The sequence below is a fragment of the Jaculus jaculus genome, chromosome 17 (genome assembly GCF_020740685.1).
Source record: "Jaculus jaculus isolate mJacJac1 chromosome 17, mJacJac1.mat.Y.cur, whole genome shotgun sequence".
NCBI classification, from domain to species: Eukaryota; Metazoa; Chordata; class Mammalia; order Rodentia; family Dipodidae; genus Jaculus; species Jaculus jaculus.
In genome coordinates this window covers 4,519,185-4,541,741 of record NC_059118.1, presented here as the reverse complement: position 1 = coordinate 4,541,741, position 22,557 = coordinate 4,519,185, and the positions used below count along the sequence as shown (strand labels likewise).

Below are 22,557 nucleotides of genomic sequence, written 5' to 3'. Positions count from 1 at the left end.
GAGGAAGCTTTAGCCCTCTCAGGAGCCCAGCAGATGGTAATTCACACAGCCCCTGTACAGTCCCAAGGAAAGTAAACCTGGCGGTCAGGAAGCGCCATCCATCTGCTGGTCCCAAGAGCAGGGAGACACTGTTGGTTGGTAGTCAGCACTTCCCATGTCGAGGAACAGGCCGGTGGCCACATCTGGTGCTCCTCCGTGCCCTGCAGAACGAAGGCAGAGGAAACATGGCATCAGGATGAACTACCTGTGCTCCCCTCCTCAGGGTCAGAATAGCTGTGGCACACCCCTTGATCCAGCCACCACCAGTCTGTACAACACACACGTATGCACGCACACACACTTACCTGCACATACAGCTTCCAGCCGAAGTGAGGCCTTGAATGACTGTAGGAAGAAGTCTGCCTATTGCCAAGCTCTAATTCCAACTAAACTGGTTCTAAGGCTGGGGAGATGGCTTTGTAGGTAAAACACTTGCTGTGCGAGCTTGAGTTCCTGAGTTCGGATCCCCAGAACACACGCAGAGCCTCGCACTACAGAGCGTGTCCGTAATCCGCGGGCACCTACGGCGAGACGGGAGGCAGCGAGGGGACAGTCCCCCAGAAGCCCACAGGCCGGCTCGCCTAGTGCTCAGAGCAGTGAACAAAGGGCCTCTAACAAAGTGGACAGTGAGGACTGACATCCGAGGTTGTCCTTTGACCTCCACACTTACGCTGTGCACACGCGTGTACTTATGCCCACACCAAAAGGAAAGGGGGGGAAATGTTTCTAAACTTCCACAGTGTGTGCCTGCTGCTGCTAGACACACTCACAAACATACACATACACACACACGTGAACGCACACACATGTGTCCTGGTTAGGGAGTGTAGCTGGGCTAAAGTGGTTACTCTAGAACCCTTCTACCAGGGCATTGCACACCGGCCAAGACCAGCTCTGCCCACGAGATTGAACGTAGGTTGTCAGTGCTAGGGAATGGCCACTCCCAGGAGTGGCCTCACCGGTGACTCGTGAGATGGGTATCAATATTCCAGGCCTCCTGGATCCCCAGTGGACATGAGCGATCCCCAGGCAAGAGCTTTACACTGACTCCCCAACCTCAAGCTCAGTAGCTCCAGGCACCGACGGCAATGAAGAACTTGACCAGGTGGTGTCCGTTGACTCCCTTCTCGCTCTCTCTTTTCCTCTCCTCTGACACGATTTTCTAGGATCACCTCCCAGATAGGTCACACACACCAGTATGCCTGTCTCGAGGTTAGCTGGTGGCAGAGCTCAGGCAGCGGTGTAGAAATGGCAGCTTTCACATCTTACACATTGAGAAGAGGCAGTGAGGAGATCCAGATGCCGAGCTGGTAGCTAACTGCTCCTACCCTGCCAAGCAGAGCTTGGCTTTTAGAAAATGGGAGGCTTCACTTTCTTCAGGTAGCCCTGCTGCTCTGTGGGAGCCAAAGCAGAGGTGCATATATAAGCACCATCACAGAGGGTGACATTGTGGCTTTCAGTGGCTTTGATCCAGCTTCCTCTCTAGAACTTGTTTTGAAATCCTGTCTGGCAGCAGCAGAACCATATCAGAAATGTGCTTTTCATTTTCCTTTTAATTTTTAAAATTTTCTATTTTATTTATTTGAGAGAGAAAGAGAGAGAACAAGAAAGGGGGAGAAAGAGAATGGGCATGCCAGGGCCTTCAGCCACTGCAAACAAACTGCAGACACATGTGCCACCTTGTGCATCTGGCTTACGTGTGTCATGGGGACTCAAACCTGGGTCCTTTGGCTTTTCAGATGAGCACCTTATCTCCTAACCCATCCCTTCAGCCTAGAAACCTGCTTTTTCTTGCTTGGAGTCAGACCTTGACAGCATGCAGACATCCCTACAGTTACATGAAATACCTCACTTTGGCTGGAAGTTGGTGGGCTGATGATTTAAGGCTGGTCATTACTGTCTGAATTTTAACACATTTTTAGAGGGGGAGTGCAATCCAAACGTCTCATGGGACCTGATTGCCCAGGGGGTCTTGATAACCTCACTGTCAGCCTTCCTTACTGTGTGGTCCTCCGAGCCAGGAGTAGGGCACTTGGTTCTCCACCACCAGGAGATGATTCTAGAATAAAGATCTGGCTGAAGTGGCTCTTTGAGCCATGTGCCTCCAGAGATACTCCTGAGAGGGGCAAAGATGGGCCAAGAATTGCTTCCTGGTCATAGATTGAAGATCATACTTCAGCATCCATATCTCCCACAAACACGCTGACCAGTCCAGGTCTGGAGCAGCTGTCCCCAAGGTCTTTTCTGGCTCCTCAGTTCTTTGGTTCTAAATAAATCATGGTGCATATCACCATAGACAGTGACATTTGTCTATTGTTTGCTGATTAAAATTTACGTTTACATTGTTGTTGACTGAAGGTGCCATGTTAGTAGATTCAAATTTCCAAATCCAGTATCCTGAAACATTTTCATTTGAAGTGCCTTTGTTAGTTATTATTGCAATTAGCTGGGTTGCTGTGTTTCACATTAGCAAAGGAGTCACAAACCAGCAGATCTGTCTCCTAGATCTAGCATCGTAGAACTCATGAGGGACTGGGGAAATGGATCATTCAGTAAAGTGCTTGCTTCTTAAGCCTGAAGACCTGAGTTTGGTCCATAAACCCCACATTAAAAAAAAAAAGCCAGGCATGCTTGTAATCCCAGCACCTGGAGAAGAGAGGCAGTCATTTCTAAAGCGCAGTAGACAGACATTCTAGCTTAACTGGAGGGCTCCAGGCCACTGAAAGGCCTTGTCTCAATAAAATATGGACAGTGTACTGCTGAGGATGGCACCCAAGGTTGTCATCTGTGTTCCTCATGCATGCTCACCTATGAGTGCACACACACACACACACACACACACACAATTGTTTTCATCAAAGAGCTGAGTGAGGGCTGGAGAGATGGCTTAGCGGTTAAGGTGCTTTTACCTGCAAAGCCTAAGAACTCATGTTCAAATCTCCAGGTCCCACGTAAGCCAGATGCAGTGACAGAACCGCGCAGTGTCGCACATGTGCACAAGGGGGCGCACACATCTGGAGTTTGTTTGCAGTGACTGAAGGCCCTGGCGCGACCATTCTCTCTCTCTCTCCTTCCATTCCCCCCCCCCCCGATTCAAAAAAGAGCTGAGACATCACTATATCAATAACATTTTTTTCTCCCTGAATAATAAACTAATCTCCTATTGGACAGTCCAGTCATTAAAGCCATATGAAGACACAGCCCTGGCCAGGGTTGGAGATGGAGCTGTTTACTGTTGTCTATGAGTTTCCCAAATTGAACAGGCACTTAGCAAATTTTTCATTGACATCATGCTGCTGAGATGGTCAAGCATTGCCGTTCCGGCATGCCTCACCCCACTGAATGTTCTCCGTTCATGTCAGGACACCGTGCCTTTCTTCCCAGGTGGCACTTCATTGCAGAAGAATGCCTCCATCCTCACATGACAGTGTCAGATCGCATATTATCTGCTTCCTCATCTCAGTGATAAAATAACATAATAATAATCTCTGCTTGTCCATTTGACAGGATTTAGAATCACCATGAAAACAAATCTCTGGTCGTGTCTGTGAGGGGCTTTCTAGATTAGGCTAGTTGAGAGGGGAAGCCCACCCCGTGTGTGGCACCATCCAATGGCTAGGTTCCTGGACTGCAAGAAACGAGAAAGCTGGCTGAGCTCAGCATACATCACTGGGTCCTTCTCCCTGCTGCTGTGATGACGTGAGCTGGCTTCCTGCTCCTGCCACACTTTCCTGGTCTAGAACTGGAAGCCCGGGTAAACTCTCTCCTTCCCTAAGTTGCTTCTCCTCAGGGATGTTGTCCCAGCAGTGAAAAAGTAACTGGCTCTCAGCTGGAGGAAGGAATGTGCTTATTCTGTCTTACAGTTCCAAGGGCTTGTATTGCCTTGTGCTGGGGACGGCATGGTGGCAGGAGAGGGAGGACAGCTGGGCACATTGCACCCATAGTCAGGAAACAGAAATAAAATGGGAAGTGGGGCTGGGCAATAAAAACTCAAGGCCTGCCTCCCAGTGACCCACTTCCTCCAGCAAGGCTCCCCTCCCTAAAGGTTCCACAACGTTCCCAAACAGCGCCGCTAGCTGGAGACCTAGTGTTCTAAGGCATAAGCCTATGGGAGAGTTTCCTAGTCAGACCACAACAGATAGTTGACTTGTGGCTTCCAAGCCACACTAGTCACGATGGGCCTTATGCCTATTCGGGAATTAACATCTCTTCTCTAACTTTCTATCTAACTGCTGCCCCAGGAAAAGAGAGAAGCTTTAACGGTTCACTTAGAGCTCCAGCTCTTATCCACAGTGCTTGAACAGGTGAGGTTTCCTTTTACTCCTGTGGCCACCAGCACCATTCCCAGTGTGTCCTGTGTGAGTATGGGGAGGGGAAGAGAGGTGCAGGACAGGCTCTGTCCTAGAACACATGGCTTCGAAACAACGCCTTTTAAAGAAAATTGGTTTATTTGCAAATAGAGAGAACAGGTGTCTGAGTGCCTCTTGCCACTGTAAACGAACTCCAGATGCATGCATCACTTGGTGCATCTTGGCTGTACATGGGTAATGGAGAATTGAACCTGGGCAGGCAGGCTTCTAAAAGCAAGCGTCTTTAACCACTAAGCTTTCTCTCCAGCCCCCTAATAGCTCCTTCTTGAGGCAAAAATGGACAGAGTGCTAGAGAAAGTTACTCAGGGCTCCAGTGCAGACATACACCTTTAAGCAGCTATGAAATGTAGGTGTTTGCTGAAAAAATCTAGAAAAAGATATCAGCCCAGCCACAGTGGCAGAAAGAGACATAGCACAGGTGTGACTTGAAGAGAAGAAGGCAGACTTTCTCTCGAAGGTTAGAAGGAGAAAGATGTGATAACAAGGTTGTGGATTCAGAACATTTGCCCAACAGAATGAAAGAAACGTGTGTGAGTTCAGCATATATATAAATATCTTCCACAAGCAAATCAGTAGTAAGCAAAATAGTAAAAGAAACTTTACAATACTAAGAGAAACATAAGTCATAGCACATATATTTTATTCTGAGACTGTAAAATCAGATTACTATCAGTAATTAAATCAAAAGTATTCTATCCCATCCCATCCCATCCCATCCTATCCTATCCTATCCTATCAAGCACAGAATAGCCGGGCGTGGTGGTGCATGCCTTTTAATCACAGCACTCTGGAGGCTGAGGTAGGAGGAGCCCTATGAGTTTGTGGCCAGCCTGAGACATAGTGAATTCCAGGTCAGCCTGGGCTAGCATGAGACCCTGCCTCGAAAAAGAGTTCCGAATAACCTCACCTGGGGGAGAATGGCCCCTAGAAACATTCAACAGGAAATCCATTAACAAAGAAACCTCCGCATGGAACAGAAAAATGGTTCTGCCACATGAGGGGTGCCCACATCCACACACTGTAGAAAAATCCTCGATTTATTTTTCTTCAGGCTGGAAATTTGTTTTAAATATCAAAAACATCATGACAATTATAATATTTCACTATCAAAGAAATGTATGATGAGATAAATTTTAAATATTGGATAAAAGTGTGTATTTTTTAAGCTAAATCTGATGAATAGATGCATACAAATAATAAAATGTGTGGCTTTCAGCTTTGTTTTAAAATTTAGTTTAATGTGACTGGAGAGATGGCTTAGCGGTTAAGGTACATGCCTGCAAAGCCTAAGGACCCCATTTTGATTTTCCAGGTCCCACGTAAGCCAGAGGCACATGGTGGCATATGCTTCTGGAGTTCATTTGCAGTGGCCAGAGGCCCTAGCCTGCCCATTCTCACTCTCTCTCTCCTTCTCTCTGTCTCTAATAAATAAATAAAAATCTTTAAAAAATATATATCTAGGTTAGTGACTTGTTTTGTTAATATTTTTGTTCATGTATTTGCAGAGGTAAAGAGCCAGAAAAAGAGAGAGAGAGGAAATAATTGTACCAGAACCTCTTGCCACTGCAAACCAACCCCAGATGCATGTGCCACAGTGTGCATGCATGTTACATGGGTACTGGGCAAATCAAACCCAGGCCAGCAAGGTTTGGTAACCACTGAGCCATCTCCCCAGCCCAAATATAGGCTGATGATTTGTCATTCCCCCCTCTCTCTCTGTTGTAGTTGTTGTTCAAGGTAGGGTCTCACTGTAGCCCAGGCTGACCTGGAATTCACTATGTAGTCTCTGGGTGGCCTCGAACTCTGCGATCTTCCTACTTCTGCCTCTCGAGTGCTGGAATTAAAGGAGTGTGCCACCACACCCAGCTTGCTTTGTCATTTCTAATTATTTAGAAAATACTGACAGCTTCTCAGTGGTCATGCAGGCATGACAAAACCTGAGAGCCATGGAGGGAACTAGCAAAGTGCTAAAAGAATTCTTCCCTGGAGGGGTTGGGAGCTGGCTCAGTGAGTGGTAAGAGCACTTAATACAAACATAAGGGCCTAAGAAGGTCTGACTTGCCCTGAGCTCCATTCTCCAGCACGTACATAAGAAGCTGGGGGTGACCTGCATGCCTGTGACCCCAGTCCTCTGGGGACTAAAGACTAGAGAATCACTGAGGTTTGCTGTCCAGCCAGCCTGACTGAAAATCCAGTTCTGGGATCAGCGAGAGACTCTTGTCTCAAGGGACAAGCACATGAGCAACAGAGGATGACACCAGGCTTGCTCCTGCAGCCCTGAACCCTGCACACTGGGCACTTGCACTCCCCACACACACACCACACCACACTGCAATACTACACACACACACACACACACACAACACCACACATACCACACACACCGCAATACTACACACACACACACACACACACACACACACACCGCAATACTACACACACACACACCACACCACAATACCACACACACACGCACACCACACTGCAATACTACACACACACGCACACCACACCACAATACTACACACACACACACACACCACACATACCACACACACACGCACACCACACCACAATACTACACACACACACACCACACATACCACACACACACGCACACCACACCGCAATACTACACACACACACGCACACCACACTGCAATACTACACACACACACACCACACTGCAATACTACACACACACACACACACACACACACACACACCACACTGCAATACTACACACACACACGCACACCACACTGCAATACTACACACACACACACACCACACTGCAATACTACACACACACACACCACACTGCAATACTACACACACACATGCACACCACACTGCAATACTACACACACACACACCACACTGCAATACTACACACACACACACGCCACACCACACATACCACACACACACACACCACACCACAATACTACACACACACACACACACACACACACACACACACCACACATACCACACACACACGCACACCATACTGCAATACTACACACACACACACGCACACCACACCGCAATACTACACACACACACGCACAGCACACCGCAATACTACACACACACATGCACACCACGCCACAATACTACACACACACACGCACACCACACCGCAATACTACACACATACATGCACATCACACTGCAATACTACACACACACACACCACACCACACATACCACACACACACGCACAAAGAAAAAGAAGGAAAAGGAAAGAGGGCTGGAGATGTGGCTTGGCAGTTAAGGCACTTGCTTGCAAAGCCTAAGGACCATGTTGGACTCCCCAGATCCCACATAAGTCAGACATACAAGATGATGCATGCACAAGGTGGCACATGTGTCTGGACAGTGGCTGGAGACCCTGGCATGCCAATTCTCTCTTGTGCACACTCTCTCGCTCTCTCTCTCTCTCTCTCTCTCTCTCACTCTCCCTCTCACACTCTCTTCCTCTCTTTCATAAAAAAGGTCAGTCTGTTGGGCTTGCCTCAAAAAAAGAAAAGAGAAGAAAGATTCCTTAGAAAGAAACTGGTCCCAGCCAGGGCTGGGGGCTCATGCCTGTAGTTGCAACTCTTGGGAGGCGGAGGCATGCCTGGGTTACAGAGTGACTCCCAGGCTAGCCTGGGCTGCAGGGTGAGTCTGTGTCTGGGGAAAAGGTGCTGGGGCAGGGAATAAAAACAAGAAGTTGGGGGCTGGAGAGATGGCTTAGTGGCTCAAGGCGCTTGCTTGCCAAGAGTGACAGCCGAGCTTTGGCTCCCCAGTATCCACATGAAGCCAGATGTACAAAGTGGAGTTCGTTCACAGTGGCTGGAGGCCCAAGTGTACACGTGCTCTCCCATTCTCTCTCTCCCTCTCTCTCGCAAATAAATAATTAATTAAAAATAGATCTTCTTGGGCTGGAGAGATGGCTTAGCGGTTAAGCGCTTGCCTGTGAAGCCTAAGGACCCCGGTTCGAGGCTCGGTTCCCCAGGTCCCACGTTAGCCAGATCCACAAAGGGGCGCACACGTCTGGAGTCCGTTTGCAGTGGCAGGAGGCCCTGGTGTGCCCATTCTCTCTCTCTATCTGCCTCTTTCTCTCTATGTCTATCACTCTGAAATAATAAAATTAAACAACAAAAATATTTTTAAAAGTAGATCTTCTTAAAAAGAAAAGCAAGAAATTAGTCCCAAGTGTCTTTACAATAAAGCCCATGAAACATTCTTGGTGCTAATTACTCCGTGCTATTGGAATTATCTTTTTAAAAATGGATAGCGTCCCAGTTTATTTTATTCATGTAAAATCTTCATTTGAATCTGACACACACACACACACACACACACACACACACAAAAGAAAAACATACCTCCAAAAATTCACCTATGAACTCAATGGTGAATAAATTTCAAAATTTCTTCATAGGCTAGAAAAATTGTAATGTATAATGGCCAAGTGGAATTTAGTCTAGAAACAGAATCATATTTAGGGAAGATGCTCATGTTTTATATTATATTTACAAGTTAGAGGGAGAAAGCATGAATTTGTTAAACTTAGTTTGATGTCTGACAAGTAGTAGGAAATTTATAAATAGTGAGTGAAGGATGAATTCCAAAATGACAGCTTGAGCAACCATTTCTGATAAAATAGCACCACAAGGCTGCAGCTCAGTTGTTAGAGTGCTTGCCTAGCATACACAAGGTCATGGGTTCAATTCCCAGCTGGGTGTGGTTGTGCACAACTGCAATCCCAGCAATCATGAGGTGAAGATAAGAGTGTCAGAAGCTCAATGAGGGCTGGAGAGATGGCTTAGCAGTTAAGATGCTTGCCTGCAAAGCCTAAGGGCCCAGGTTTTACTCCCCAGGACCCATGTAAGCCAGATGCACAAGGTGGCACATGTATCTGGAGATCATTTGCAATGGCTGGTAGCCCTGGTATGCCCATTCTCTCTCTCTCTCTCTCTCTCTCTCAAATAAATTTTAATTTTTTTAAAAAATAACAAAAATTTAAAAAAAGAAGTTCAATGACATCATCAGCTACATGGTGAGTTTCTAGGTCAGCCTTGGATACATGAGACCTTGTCTCAAAAAACAATACTAGTATTAATTAGAAAAGTTGGCACTGGTGGCAGAGATTCTGCTGTGGGCTACAGATTTCTGATGAATTTGATGGCTGGTACAAACTCTCTCCATAAACCCACATGTGAATATTAAAGCAGTGGAGGGGGCTGGAAGGAGAAAATGGAAGGTAATTCCATCCAGGATAAGAGCAGAAAAGTATGAAATTAAAACTTAGCAAGTGGGCTGGAGAGATGGCTTAGCAATTAAGGTACTTGCCTACAAAGCCTAAGGACTCTCCAGATTCCACGTTATCCAGACACATAAAGGTGAGGCAAGCACACGGTTGAACATGCCTACTAGGTGGCACAAGCGTCTGGTGTTCAATTGCGGTGGCTGAGGTCCTGGTGCAACAATTCTCTCTCTCTCTCTCTCTCTCTCTCTCTCTCTTTCTCTGTCTCTCATAACTAAGTAAATAAATAAAGCCTAAATCCTAAGTAAGGATGGTGACTACAAAAAAAAGAAATAGAGCACTTTGCTGGAAGGAAAGACTGCATAAGGATGACTTTTCCCAAACTTAGGTTACACATTGTGGGATATTGATACAAGATGTTAGGAAATAGTTTAAAGGCCCAAGATACATTAAATTTCATTAGAAGACACAGAGGGCAAGGTGAGGGGTACGCGAATTTTTTACTCGGAGGAAGAATGAACAGAGCCCCTGTTTTGCAGACCCAGCAAGGGGTAGAGAAGATGACAAACTGGGGGTGCCCTGCTTCTCTCGGGAGGAGCAGTGGCACCAGCGCTGGGGTTTAAGGCCCTCTCACTGTTCCACGAGCAGTCGTCCAGCCGCAGTGCAGGATGGCTAAGAGAGGACAGCCCTCCGCTCCGGGAGCACTCTCTCTGTGGGAGGAGACTGCTGGTACACTGCCGTAACCGTTACCTTCTCACTGCTGAGACAAACGCCTGACCAGAGGCAGCCCATGGGAGACAAGGCTTCGTAGTCTCAAGGGGAAGCTCCGTTCTGGCAGGGAAAGCATGGCAGAGCAAGACTGGGCATCACGTCTTGTCACAACAGCCAGAAGGTGGCAGCCAGAGTGAGCCAGCTCTAGCAGTGGGAAGGGGGCTCAGGCTGTGGCATCCCAAGTGAGCAGCTCCTCCAGCAAGGCTCCACCTCCCAAATTGCCAGCAGCTGGGGACTGAGTAAGAGGCTTAAATCACAAACACCTGAGGCTGTGGGGTTAGCATGCATTCAGACCCACACAGGTGGAGGAGATGTCGGTGGTGATGTGTGTGAAGACCGAGCTGAGCAAGGAGTCTGGGAGGTGGGTCCTGGACAGCCAGGAACCTCTGGCCAAGGGTCTTCAGCTGAGCCATGGATAAACAGGAAACGGTCAGGTGAAGATTTCATGGAAGGGACTGTCCAGGCAGAGGAATGCAGGCGCCTCCTCGGATAGAAATGACCTTGACAAGGCAGAAAGTGCTGCGTGGTCAAACCGTAGTACTTCCTTGCCAGTGCATCTGAGCGTGCACTCCCTCGGCCCCAGTGGGATTCTGGACCCGCCTGGAAGCGATGCATGTTGTAACTAGTACTCTTCGACGGTCCTGCACCACCTTAACTGAATAAACGCAGTTAAATAAAATTACACGTCTGGGGAGGTGGGGAATAACCTTGACAAGTTCAAAGACGTCTACAGCATCATTGCCAAAGAAGAGGGTAGGAGAGGGGAGGGCAGAGCCACAGTGGGCAGGTCCGGAGAGCCATGCTGGGAACCTCGGCACTGGTTCTGGTGAGAGAGGAAATGCCTGGAAAAGTTTAAAGGGAAAGATACATGTCCCTGGGCCTGTCAATTGCCATCTCCCTTCCCATTGGACAATGAAGAGTGATTCTGTGTCTCCCAGGGTCTCTTCAGAGCTGAGTGCATGCCCTGCTTGTGCCCTGGCTACCGTGAGCAGAAATGATTCTAATCATTGTCTGCCACCACTGAGTGAGTGCAGCCAGAATACAAGCCAAACACATCAAGGTCAGGATCACCCCCGGGGCCAAGAAAGCCCTGCCAGGGCAAGCAAGGTCAGGCGGAATCACCCCAGCATGACCCCTTCTTACCAGGCCATGATGTAGTGTCCTCATGTGGTGACCTACATCAAGCAATAGTGGAGGTGGAGGTGTGGAGAGGTGGTTCAGCAGTTAAGGCATGTTCCTGCAAAGCCTAATGACCCAGGTTCAGTTCTCCAGTACCCACATAAGTCAGATGCCCAAAGTGGTGCATACATCTGGGGTTTGTTTGCAACAGCTGAAGGTCCTGGCGCATCCAATCTCTCTGACTCTCTTCTCTCTATCTCTCTCTCTCTGCTTGCAAATAAAGATTAAAAAAAAAAAAGTAATAGACACAACCTAGGGAGAGCAAGAAAGTGACCTCTGCAGGCTGGGAAGATGGCTCAGTGGTTAAAAGCACTTGCTTGCAAAGCCTGATGGCCTGGGTTCAATTCCCTAGTATCCACATAAAATCAGATGCACAAAGTGGCACATGTGTCTGGACTTTGTTTGCAGTGGCCAGAGATATTGCCATTCTCTCTTCTCCCATTCTCCTCCCTCGTTCTTTCTGTTGGCAGATAAATAAATAAAACTACAACAACAGAAAGTGACTTCAGGAAAGTATACAGACCTTTGAGTTTAATTCTGACATGAAACAACATTTTTACATGTTTATATTCAGTCACCCAATTAAAAGGAAAATCCAAGGCTGGGCACATAACTTAGTTAGCAAAGTTCTTGCCTTATAGACGTGAGGGCCTGAATTTGAATCCCAAGATCCCGCGTTAAAAACCTAGGCATGGAGGCACATAGCTATAATCCCAGCTCTGGGAAGGCAGAGATAGATTCTTGGGACACACTATACACCCAGCTAGTCTAGCCAAGTTGGTGAACTCCCAACCAATGAGAGACCCTGTCTCAGAAGAGGGGGCCTGGAGAGATGCTCAGCAGTTAAGGCACTTGCCTGTGAAGGCTAAGGACCCAAGTTCCACTCTTTAGACACCACGTAAGACAGCCACACAAGGTGACGCAAGCGCATGCGTGTGAGGTGGCGCGTGTGTCTGGAGTTTGATTGCAGAGGCTGGAGCAGCAGTTCTCTCTCTTGCTCTTTCTCTCTCACACACACATGTAGAAACACATGCACACTCACACACACACACACACACACACACACACACACACACATCTTTCACAAACGGCCTCAGCCTTGGAGCTCGGAGCGACTGGAGGATGGTTTTCCTCTCCTCCCCGTTGCCGTTGCTGTGTTGGGTTGTTAGGTACGGTGATGGGTTAAGCTCATGCTCCAGTCTCCTTCCACCATCTGCCCGCCGCCTGCCGCGGAGGAGCTGCTGGGCGCGTGTCTCGCGGGGAGGACATTCCCACGGGTCTGGGAGGCCTCGCCGCGGCCCCGCTGGTCACGACAACCAGGACGTCTTTGCACTGAGTTTTTCACGCAGATTTCTGTCAGCTCTTTCAGGGCGGACAAAAGGAGTTTCTTCTCTTACCTTCAGGAAAAAGGAGACAGATCCCTGAAAGCCAGGCATTTGGACCTGTTTCCTCACTTTACCGTGCTCATTCGAAGGTGGCCTCTCATAGGGCCGAGTGGGCATCTGTCCCGCGCTGGGCGGGCTCTCCGCCGCGCTTCCCTCGCCGGGCGGGCCGGGCAGGCTCTGCGAGGCGGAGCAGGCAGGCAGCCCTGCACGGCCCTCAGCTCCTTCGTGGCTTCGTCTTCTCCGGGCCCTCGCAGTGGATTTGTCCTGGGGGAGACCACTGGCACAGGCTATAGAATGACCACAGGGCTGTCTGTCCTCAGACCCTCCTCTCTCAGACCTGTTGCTCACTGATGTAAATGCCTCTTGGATTCTATTATTATTATTATTTTTTCATCATTTCTGCAAACCACTGGGTCCAGGGAGCTACACAGGAGCGTGGGCTTTGGAGGTTAAGGTCTCTGCGCTTGGAGCCAGTCCCTGTGTCTCATTTCCGATGTCTTTGTCTCTGAAACTGGGGTGAAAATATGAGGGATAAGTCAGGAGTCGCACTCACATGGGTGGACCCATGGTAACTGTAAGCTGGCCTCCTGCCTTTGTCCCCCAAGTGTCCCAAAGGAGTGTGGCAGCAGCGCTCGGCACGGGGAGAGCGTGGCCCCGTGTTTGTTCCGCTGCGTGAACCACAGAAAGGTGATTTTGCATCTGCACCCGTAATTCCCCGTGCGCTCCCTTGTGGTCAAGCCTGCCTCAAACTGGGGTTCTGTCACCTGCATTGACCACGGCTCCCGGGGAGCCCCCTCAAGCATATTCAGTTACCACAGGGCTAAAAGGAAGCCCACAAGATCCCCAACCTTTTTGCACCAATCACTCAATTTTACTAAAAGCAACTCGGGATTATCTACTTTACACATATATATACATTCACACAGACACACACACACACACACACACACATAACAGATATAAAAAATAACAAATTTAGTTCTTAGGGCTGTAGCTCAGTTGGTAGAGTGCCTCTATACTGCGCACGAAGCCCTGGGTTCAATCCTCGGCAGTGCAGACGGTGGCTGTGGAGGTGCGCCGATACTCTCAGAGGTGGAGGCAGGAGGATTGGCAGCTCAGAGTCCCATCAAGTTGAAGGTCACCCTGTCTCACAAGAGGATTTAAAGGGCCGGGGCGCTGGCTCAGTGGGGAAGAGCACTTGCTGCACCAGCATGAGGCCTTCTCTCCGGTCCCCCACCGCCTCCCCTCTAGCTGTCACCGCTACCTTTGTGAAGCATGAGGCTCTCACACAGGCTTGTCACGAGCCTGGGCTTAAAAATCAGTCAGAACTAGGTGCAAAGTGCAGCGCCTTTAAGCCACATCATCCGCAGAAGCCTGGGTTCTCCACCGGGCACCATTCCCTGGGCGTAGTGATGGTGAGGAGGGCAGAATGAGGGAGGCATGGCCATGCGGTGTTCACCCCAGCTGCTGATGGGCACAGCGGTGGGAACCCGCAGGGCGACTCTGTGCCAGCCGTACACACCAAACCCTGGGGTGAGCGTTCAGGCTGGGAAGACTTGTTCCTGCCTCCCTTCCCCACGCTGTCTCCCACCGCTTCCCCTGGGCTGCGGATCCATTAACTCAACATCTTCCTCCTGCCTCCAGACTTTGTCCCCGAGCGCATGGCAGGGCCTGAAGTTCTCCTCCCCTCTCTGCTCCCTAGGACAGGGACGGGGCGTGGCTGCCTCGCCACGTGCCGGCAGGCCCAGGCCCGCCCCGTACTCTCCCCGAAGGCTTCTTGGAAAATGGATGCTTGATGTTTAGAGCCCGATTTCCTCTGAGCCCAGTGAGGCAATGACATGTTGTTTTACAGAAAGAGGGAATGAAGATGTGCGTGGCTGGAGGATGTTCCAGAGAGCCCGTGTTTATTTGCGTACTGTCACTCCTTAGATGACCCGGATTCTGTTCTGTGTACCCCCTTTTGTATACAGCTATTCCTTCTTTTTTAATATCTTATTTTATTTGAGAAAGAGACAGATAAAGAGAATGGGCGCACCAGGGCCTCTAGCCATTGTAAATAAACTCCAGACACATGTGCCATCTTGTGCCTCTGGCTTTACGTAGATACTGAGGAACTGAACCAGGGTCCTTTGGCTTTGCCGGCAAGTGCCTTAATTGCTAAGCCATCTCTCCAGCTCCAATGATCCCTTCTTTATGAAACTACATTGGTAGGCAATGATATATCATACTGAAGTATTTATTTTTATTTTTATTTTTCAAGGCAGGGTCTCTTTGTTTGGTGACCTGGAACTCAGTCTATAGCCCCAGGCTGGCCTGGAGCTCACCATAATCCTCTTACCTCAGCCTCCCGAGTGCTTGAGATAAAGGAGTGCTCCATTATGTCTGGCTTGACTTTCTTCTTTTTAAAATATTATCTGGGGGTTGGGGAGATGACTCAGTGGGCAAAATGCTTACCACACAGGCATGAGGACCCAAGCTCAGATCCCAGCACCCACGTAAAGCCAGACGCAGTATCAAATGTCTGCAACGCCAGCACACCTAGAGGGGTGGTGGAGACGAGAGAACCCACATTCCTGGTGGGAAAGCTGGGTCTCCTCACACAGGGCGACGCCGCACTCTGACTCAGTGGCAACTGAAAACGCCCTCGGGCATGGGCACTATGTAAGCGTGGTCAGTGGGAGGGGAGCATCAAAGGCCAGCCGTGAGGGCAGGGAATTCTCCGTTCTGCTGACTGCCCCATCCCTGCACTTAAACATTTACTCATCCCTCATCCCTGAACTTGGAGCAGAACCTGCACACCACAGGTACTCAGTAAACACTCAGAACAGAGGGCGAGGGCGGCAGGCAGCTGTCAGGTGAGTGCCTCACAGAAGCGCTCTTGCCAAAGCACCAGACAAAACAGCATGTCTCTGGGCACTGTGGGGCTGCCAGCCTTTACTCGCTCTGGTGGAGAACCTAGGCTATGTAGACAGAATGGGCTGTGCTGCCCGTCAGTACTGATGTCTCACCTATCATTTTAACACCACAGATTCCACAGGGTCAGAGTGACAATCACCCTGTTTAAATGTCTAGAGTCCTTCCAATTCAAATTGTGGTCGTGGCGCTGATGGCTTGGTGGTTGAGTGCACTTGCTTACAAAACCCGCTGATCTGGGTTCAATTCCCTAGCCACCCACAGAAAAGGCGAGATGGGCATTTGGTTATAGCAGCAATAGCCCCTGGCTCATTCTCTCTCTCTCTCTCTCTTGCTCGCTCGCTCGCTTGCTCTTGCTCTCACTCTCTGCCTCTCTTACATACACACAGGAATAAACTGTTTGAAGCCCCAGTTTTGTAGTAACCTTGAACTATTTAAAATTGTATGTAAATTTCCACTTTCCCTTCTAGCATGTTACAGTCTCACTCCCCTACTCCCACCCATGAACCTTTTAGCCATATGTCTTTCTTTTCAAAAGATACGCAAAGGTTCCTTGTCTGCTAAATAAGGGGCAACTATGAAATGCATGTTTTCTTTACTAAGGGAAGGGTAACAAAATGTACCCTTTAGAGCGAACAGCTGCAGCTGACTTATACCAAATGTGTTTTAAGCCCAAGTCAGCTCCAAAAATATGCCAAGTCAAGTCCCAGGGTCGGGGCTGGTGGGACACCCTCTCTGAGGTTCTGCCCTGGCTGTGTCCTCGGAGGTGGGGTTCACATCGCCTTTCTTCCACCTTATTTCCGGGTACTCCCACCCCCAGCTTGGTTTGGACTGTGACAACACCCCTTGAACCAAAAGGAGGACAGCTGTTGGGGACAAGCAGCTGCTGAGGACAGACAGGCTAGAGCTGAGCCTCTGGGTCCATGTGCCCGCCCCGGGGCTGTCGAGCATGTGGCAGCCCAGACACAGCATCTAGACCATGGACTCAGCCACCAACTCTTCACTGCGCCCTTCACCTTCTCCAGGGGAAGCGGGCTGCCTGAGGCCTCCTCCAGTGAGACAAAGACACAAGTGAAATCCACTTGGAAGAGCACCTTTTGCAAAAACATGTTAAGCTTTATTTTGGACAGAAAATATAAATCAGACAGGTGACATAGAAAGGCATAGCCCATCGAATGCATTATTATTCCAGATGCATATATATGTGTGTGTGCATGTGTGTGTGTGTGTACATGTGTACACCAGGGTCTCTTGCCACTACAAACGAATGCCAGGTGTGTGTGCTACTTTTTGCATCTGGCTTTACATGGGTGCTGGGGAATTGAACCCGGGCCATCAGGCTTTGCAAGCAAGCGTCTTTAGCTGTTGAACCATCTCCCAGCCCTCCAGGTTTTCTTAAAACAAAGCATGCCTGTGGGTAGTGTCTGACTCCCAAATGGCAAGTCCTGTGATGAACTAGGTGGAGTTGTTTGTAGCTGGAGGCCAGCAGCCGTGGAACTGAGCTCAGGTTATCCCGTGTAGTCAGATGAACTCAAAGATGCAGGCACTTTCTTGCTTGAAGTGCCTCTGCTCCATGTATGACATTGGCCCAGATCTGGATTGATTGAACCATGACCACAAAGCTAAGGAGTTGACCCTGTGTCCATGGGGATATGGCAACAAAAGCCCCCCGGTCTACACTGCCGCCTGCAGATTGATGCTTTTCTCATGCGCGGAGATGCCCAGAGGCAGGAGAGCCTGGCGGTGGTGGAGCAGATCCGTCGTTAGCCCCGCAGCTCTCCAGCCTGCTGCTGCGCCTCACCACGCTGGGCACATTCGCCCTCTCTTGTCAGGTCACAGACTACATGTCTACGTCCAGGGCAAGGCGTGGGGTGTGGGGTGAGGAGTCAGGTGTACCTCTTCCTCTGATTATAAAATAAAAGCTTTTCTAGAAAACAGTTGGGGGTGGGGGCTGAGAGACGGCTCAGCAGTAAAAACCTGATGGCCTGGATTCAATTCCAAAATGCCCATGTGAAGCCAGATGGACATAGTAGCCCAGGCGTCTGGAGTTTGTCTGTAGGGGCTGGAGGCCCTGGAGGGCCCTACTTATGTGCATGTGCGCCCCTCTCTCTCTCCTTGCAAATAAATAGTAAGTTATTTTTTTGTTTGTTTGTTTTTGTTTTTGGGGTTTTTTTTTTTTGTTTTTCTTTTTTGAGGTAGAGTCTCACTCTAGCCCAGGCTGACCTGGAATTCACTAGTAGTCTCAAGGTGGCCTTGACCTCATGGTGATCCTCCTACCTCTGCCTCCCAAATACTGGGATTAAATGTGTGTGCCACCACACCCAACTGGCAAAGTTAATATTTTTTAAAACAGAGAAAACAATAGTGGGCTGGAGAGATGGCTTAGCAATTATGGCATTTACCTACAAAGCCTAAGAACCCAGGTTTCATTCCCCCGTATGCATGTTAGCCAGATGCACAAGGTAACACATGTCTGGAGTTTGTTTTCAGTGGCTGGAGGCCCTGACACACCCATCCCCCCCTTCCCTTTTCTCTCAGATAAATAAAATTTAAATATATGTACATATATATATTAAAACAGGAAGTAATAGGTTTCCCCTTCAGGATAGTTGCCAGAATTATGTCCCATGAGTCTGCCTAGCTGCAAGAGAGGCTGGGAAGTGGGATGCATTCATGTTTATCTCTGGTAAGGAAGACGAGGGAGGGTGGGTGGGCTCAAGAATAGATGTGTAAGGTCTGGAGAGGTGGCTTCGCAGCTAAGTGTGCTTCCTGTGCAAGCATGACGGCCTGAGAAGCGCCCGAGTTCAAATCTTCAGATGCCACGTGATCAGCCGGACATGGCCACAAATACCTGTGACCCCAGTCCCACGGAGGAGCAGAGGTTTGAGAATCACCAGAGCCCAAACGAGCTCTGGAACCAGTAAACACCAGGCAGGCAAATGGCGGAGCAGACACCTGACGCTCTGCCCAAGCCTCCTAGGTGACACCGTACTGCACTGCTCTGCACGACATCACACTCACACACGTCATTACACACCCACACACATCCACGAACAAAAAAGTAATAGCGGTGTGAGTTAGCATGTAGTGTCTACCAAGAGACAGCAGGCAAACCAAGCAGTACCCCCATTGCATGGATGACAAGAGAGAGTTCTAGAAATAAAAAGTAACCTGGTTATGGTTCCCCTAGCTAAAGAAAGTGAGGACTTGACCCGGTCTCCTGATTCCTTACCCACAGAGCCTCCCTCTGGAGTGCAGCATGGCTGTAGTGTGGAGAGGTCGTGTCTGAGTTATGCTGAGGAGGAAAACGTCCCCCAGCAGATAAAGTGATGGACATTAATCTGTTAGCAGTGGACAAAACACACATCAGCTCTCCTTCCTCCCTCTGTTCCTGTGACCCCAGAATCATCCACTGTGAAGCTAGGTCAAATCATGTCAGACCTCCTCTGGGTTCTCTGATGGCCGTAGATTTATTATTTTTTTTTTGCATGTGATATGCATGTTTGTGTTTGTGTGTGGCACACATATGTGCAAGCGCATGTGTGTGCACACATGCATGCAGAAGCCAGGGGCCAACATCTGGAACCCTCTTCATTCTCTGCCTTATCTGTTGGACTCCAGCAGGGTCTCATAGTGAACGTAGAGCTCACTGATTCAGCTGCACTAGCTGAGAAGATCCCAGGGATCTTGTCGCCTCTTCCCTCCCCGCTCCTCAGCACCGGGGTGCGGCCTCACACCACCACATCCAGCTTCAACGTGGGTGCTGGGTCCTTGTGCTTGCATGGCCAGCACTTCACCCACTGAGCTTCTCCCGGGCCCTCTGTCCCCTCGGCACCCTGCTGTGTGTGTTACCACAGAACCAGTCTCGACGATGCGTGCCACAGAACGTAGGGTTTGTGTCCTTGTTAATGTGCTGTTCTTGTCTTCTGTCCCCTTCTGTTATTGGACCAAACAGAAGTATTCTGCTGTTTCTCTCTGCAACATCTCCACAGAAGTCCTGAAAGTCATCAATGCCACCGAGGAGTTGATAGCAGAGTCTACAGGGCCCTGGGAGTTCCCACCAGCCCCGTCTGATGGAGAAAAGGGGACGTTCCCTCTGGGGACAGACCAAGTGAGACTGGATGAGCAGCTGACCTCCCTGGAGGAAAACGTAAGCGGGTGTGTGGACGGGCCTGGGCTAGCGTGAATGTGTGCGGAGCAGCTGACAGGTCTTCTCAAACGGGTCAAGGACATGGACCCCGCTACCACCATGGCACGTGTGTTACAGGGCTCCCCAGAAGCAAGGATGAGATGATTTGATCAAGTACCTCTCGGGGAGGCTGGTAGTGGGGAGGAGAAGCCACCTACTGATCGGGTCTTAGACACAGTAGCTTCCACCCAGTGCTCCAGGGAGCTCAGAGATGGAAGTTGTATCTGAGTTGTTCTGGCCTGGGGGAGGCAGAGGGACTGGCCCTGCAGTCTCGGGGGACGGGACGTGAGTGGTTGGATAGAAATGTCTGCTGAGGTCTGGGGGATATGGAGGGTGTTAAAGAAAAGTGCTTCGTGGTGAGGGTTAGAGCCGCAGGAAGACTGTACTAAGTACAGGGACCATGACCATGGGGTTTCGGTGGAGAAGAGCTGCGGCTCCGCCCCTCACACATCCTGGGCAGCTGAGGATCAATGACCAGGAGCAGACGGCAAGTCCCAAGAAGGAAGCTTCAGGGGTAAGGATTCCTGCCTAACAGGATTCCTGGTTGAAGACAGGCCAGGCTGCTTCCGACATCAGCTGGGAAGAGGGGATGAGATGGAGGATGGCCCCGTATTAGGAATGGGGATTCTGGCTACTCCGACAGAGCAGGATTCTTTAATGAAGATAAAAGTTGGTCTTGCAGAGTCTCACTGTAGTTTGGGCAAGCCAAGAATCTCTGTGGAGGCTAATGGAGACCTGAGGGGAGCCAGGTAGCCACACCACACTGGGGATGAGGGTACTGCCCAGAGAACCCCAGTGCTATGGCTGTCTGCTCAGCTCCCCAACCTAAGACACCAGCACAGGTTCCTTGCGCCCTGAGGTGCTGGAAGCCCACTGCCTTCTCTTGGGGCTTCCATCCTCCACCCCAGAATTGTCCAGCACTCTGGGGACTAAGTACAACCCTGTGGCATCGCCTGTCTTATGCCACGACCACATGCACACCAGGGCCTCTTGCTGCTGCAGATGACTTCAGACACAAGCACACTTTGTGCATCTAGCTTTATGTGGATACTGCGGAACTGAACCTGCGCTGTCAGGCTTTGCAAGCAATTGGGAAATCTCCCCAGCCCAAGGACGACTTGTTCCATCCTCGGCTTTCTCTGTCATCCACAGAAATGTATTCATTTTGTCTCTCTCTCAATCTCTCTCTCTCTCTCCATATATATATATATATATATATATATATATATATATATATACAGTCCGTCGTGTTGGTCATGTATAGCCCAAATGTCTATTTTCACTCAGGTTCAGGTAGGGAAGCCTGGCAGTCCCCTCACCCCACATCCCTCAGTCCTACTTGTTGCATCATCTGAAGAGCCTCACACAGGTCCTGGGTCTTCCCTGGAGCCAGCCTCTCTCTTGCCAGCAGGGAGTCTTGCTTGTGAATCAGGATCTCCCAGGGAGGAGGTGGGTCCTACCTGTGAGGCTTCTGCAGAGGAGAGGAGCGGGGTGTGGGGGCAAGGTGCTGGAGCCCTGCGTCAACAGATGTGGCTTCTCCGGCCAACAAATGACCATCAGCTAAGCCAGCTGGTTCCCCCTGAAACCTGCACATAGCGAACAATCACGTGACTGGGGATGGGGTGGAAGTAATCACCTTAATTTCTCTGCAAATTCAATTCCATGATGCTTATGCTCCTAAAACGGGGGGAGGTGGGACTGTCAAATGTTAAGTTTCAGGACTCTGAAATGTCCTCCTTCCATTCACAGAAGAAAAAAATTCTTGGCTCAAAAGCAGGAGCCTGTGTGAGAGGGGAGCGGGTGTGACTGGTGACTTTAGTGGTAAGGAAAGCTCATTTTGCCCTCGAGGCATTGTGTGTTTGGTTGAGTGGCAGCTGGTGTGCCTGCTGGGGATAGGTTTTTCTGTTCTCCCGTGAGAAAAGAAAGAGAACCGATTCTTACATGCGGATATCCAGGGTCATTTGAACACCTGAGTGAATGTCTCACAATGAGAGTTTTCCCTGTACTCCAGACCCAGGGCCGCGCAGAGAGATCTGGACACCAGCCATTTCAGCCACCCTCACTGGCTGGTGTGTCCCTGCCCATGACGTGTCCCTGCCCATGGAGCTGATATCGTATCTAAGCAGGTGCTCCCCCTTTCTAGACCAGCCAAGCCTGGGGCTCACTGCAGACTAATGAGAGACCTTGTCTTAAAGGAGGTGGATGGTGCCCAGAAAGCATCAGAGAACCCGGGCATGGTGGCACACACCTTTAATCCCAGCACTCAGGAGGCAGAGGTAGGAGGATGGCCGTGAGTTGGAGGCCACCCTGAGACTACATAGTAAATTCCAGGTCAGCCTAGGCTAGAGTGAAACCCTACCTCAAAGGAAAACTAAAAAAGATAAATAAATAAATAGGGCTGGAGAGATGGCTCAGCGATTAAGCGCTTGCCTGTGAAGCCTAAGGACCCCAGTT

General features: G+C 49.7%; 1 protein-coding gene across 5 annotated transcripts in view; it reads left to right on the top strand.

Moving 5' to 3' along the window:
• The window catches only part of LOC101608607 (myosin VIIA and Rab interacting protein), a 261,259-nt gene that overhangs the window by 222,978 nt on the left and 15,724 nt on the right, over positions 1-22,557 (top strand). For 3 of the 5 annotated variants that reach the window (XM_045136695.1, XM_045136694.1, XM_045136697.1), the window contains 2 exons: positions 4,281-4,343; positions 19,870-20,064. The exons of 1 other annotated variant lie outside the window; for it this stretch is intronic. In XM_045136695.1, coding sequence (XP_044992630.1) covers positions 4,281-4,343; positions 19,870-20,064 — 258 coding nt within the window. The remainder of the gene's footprint in view (positions 1-4,280; positions 4,344-19,869; positions 20,065-22,557) is intronic. One more of the 5 variants, XM_045136696.1, reaches the window with a different exon arrangement.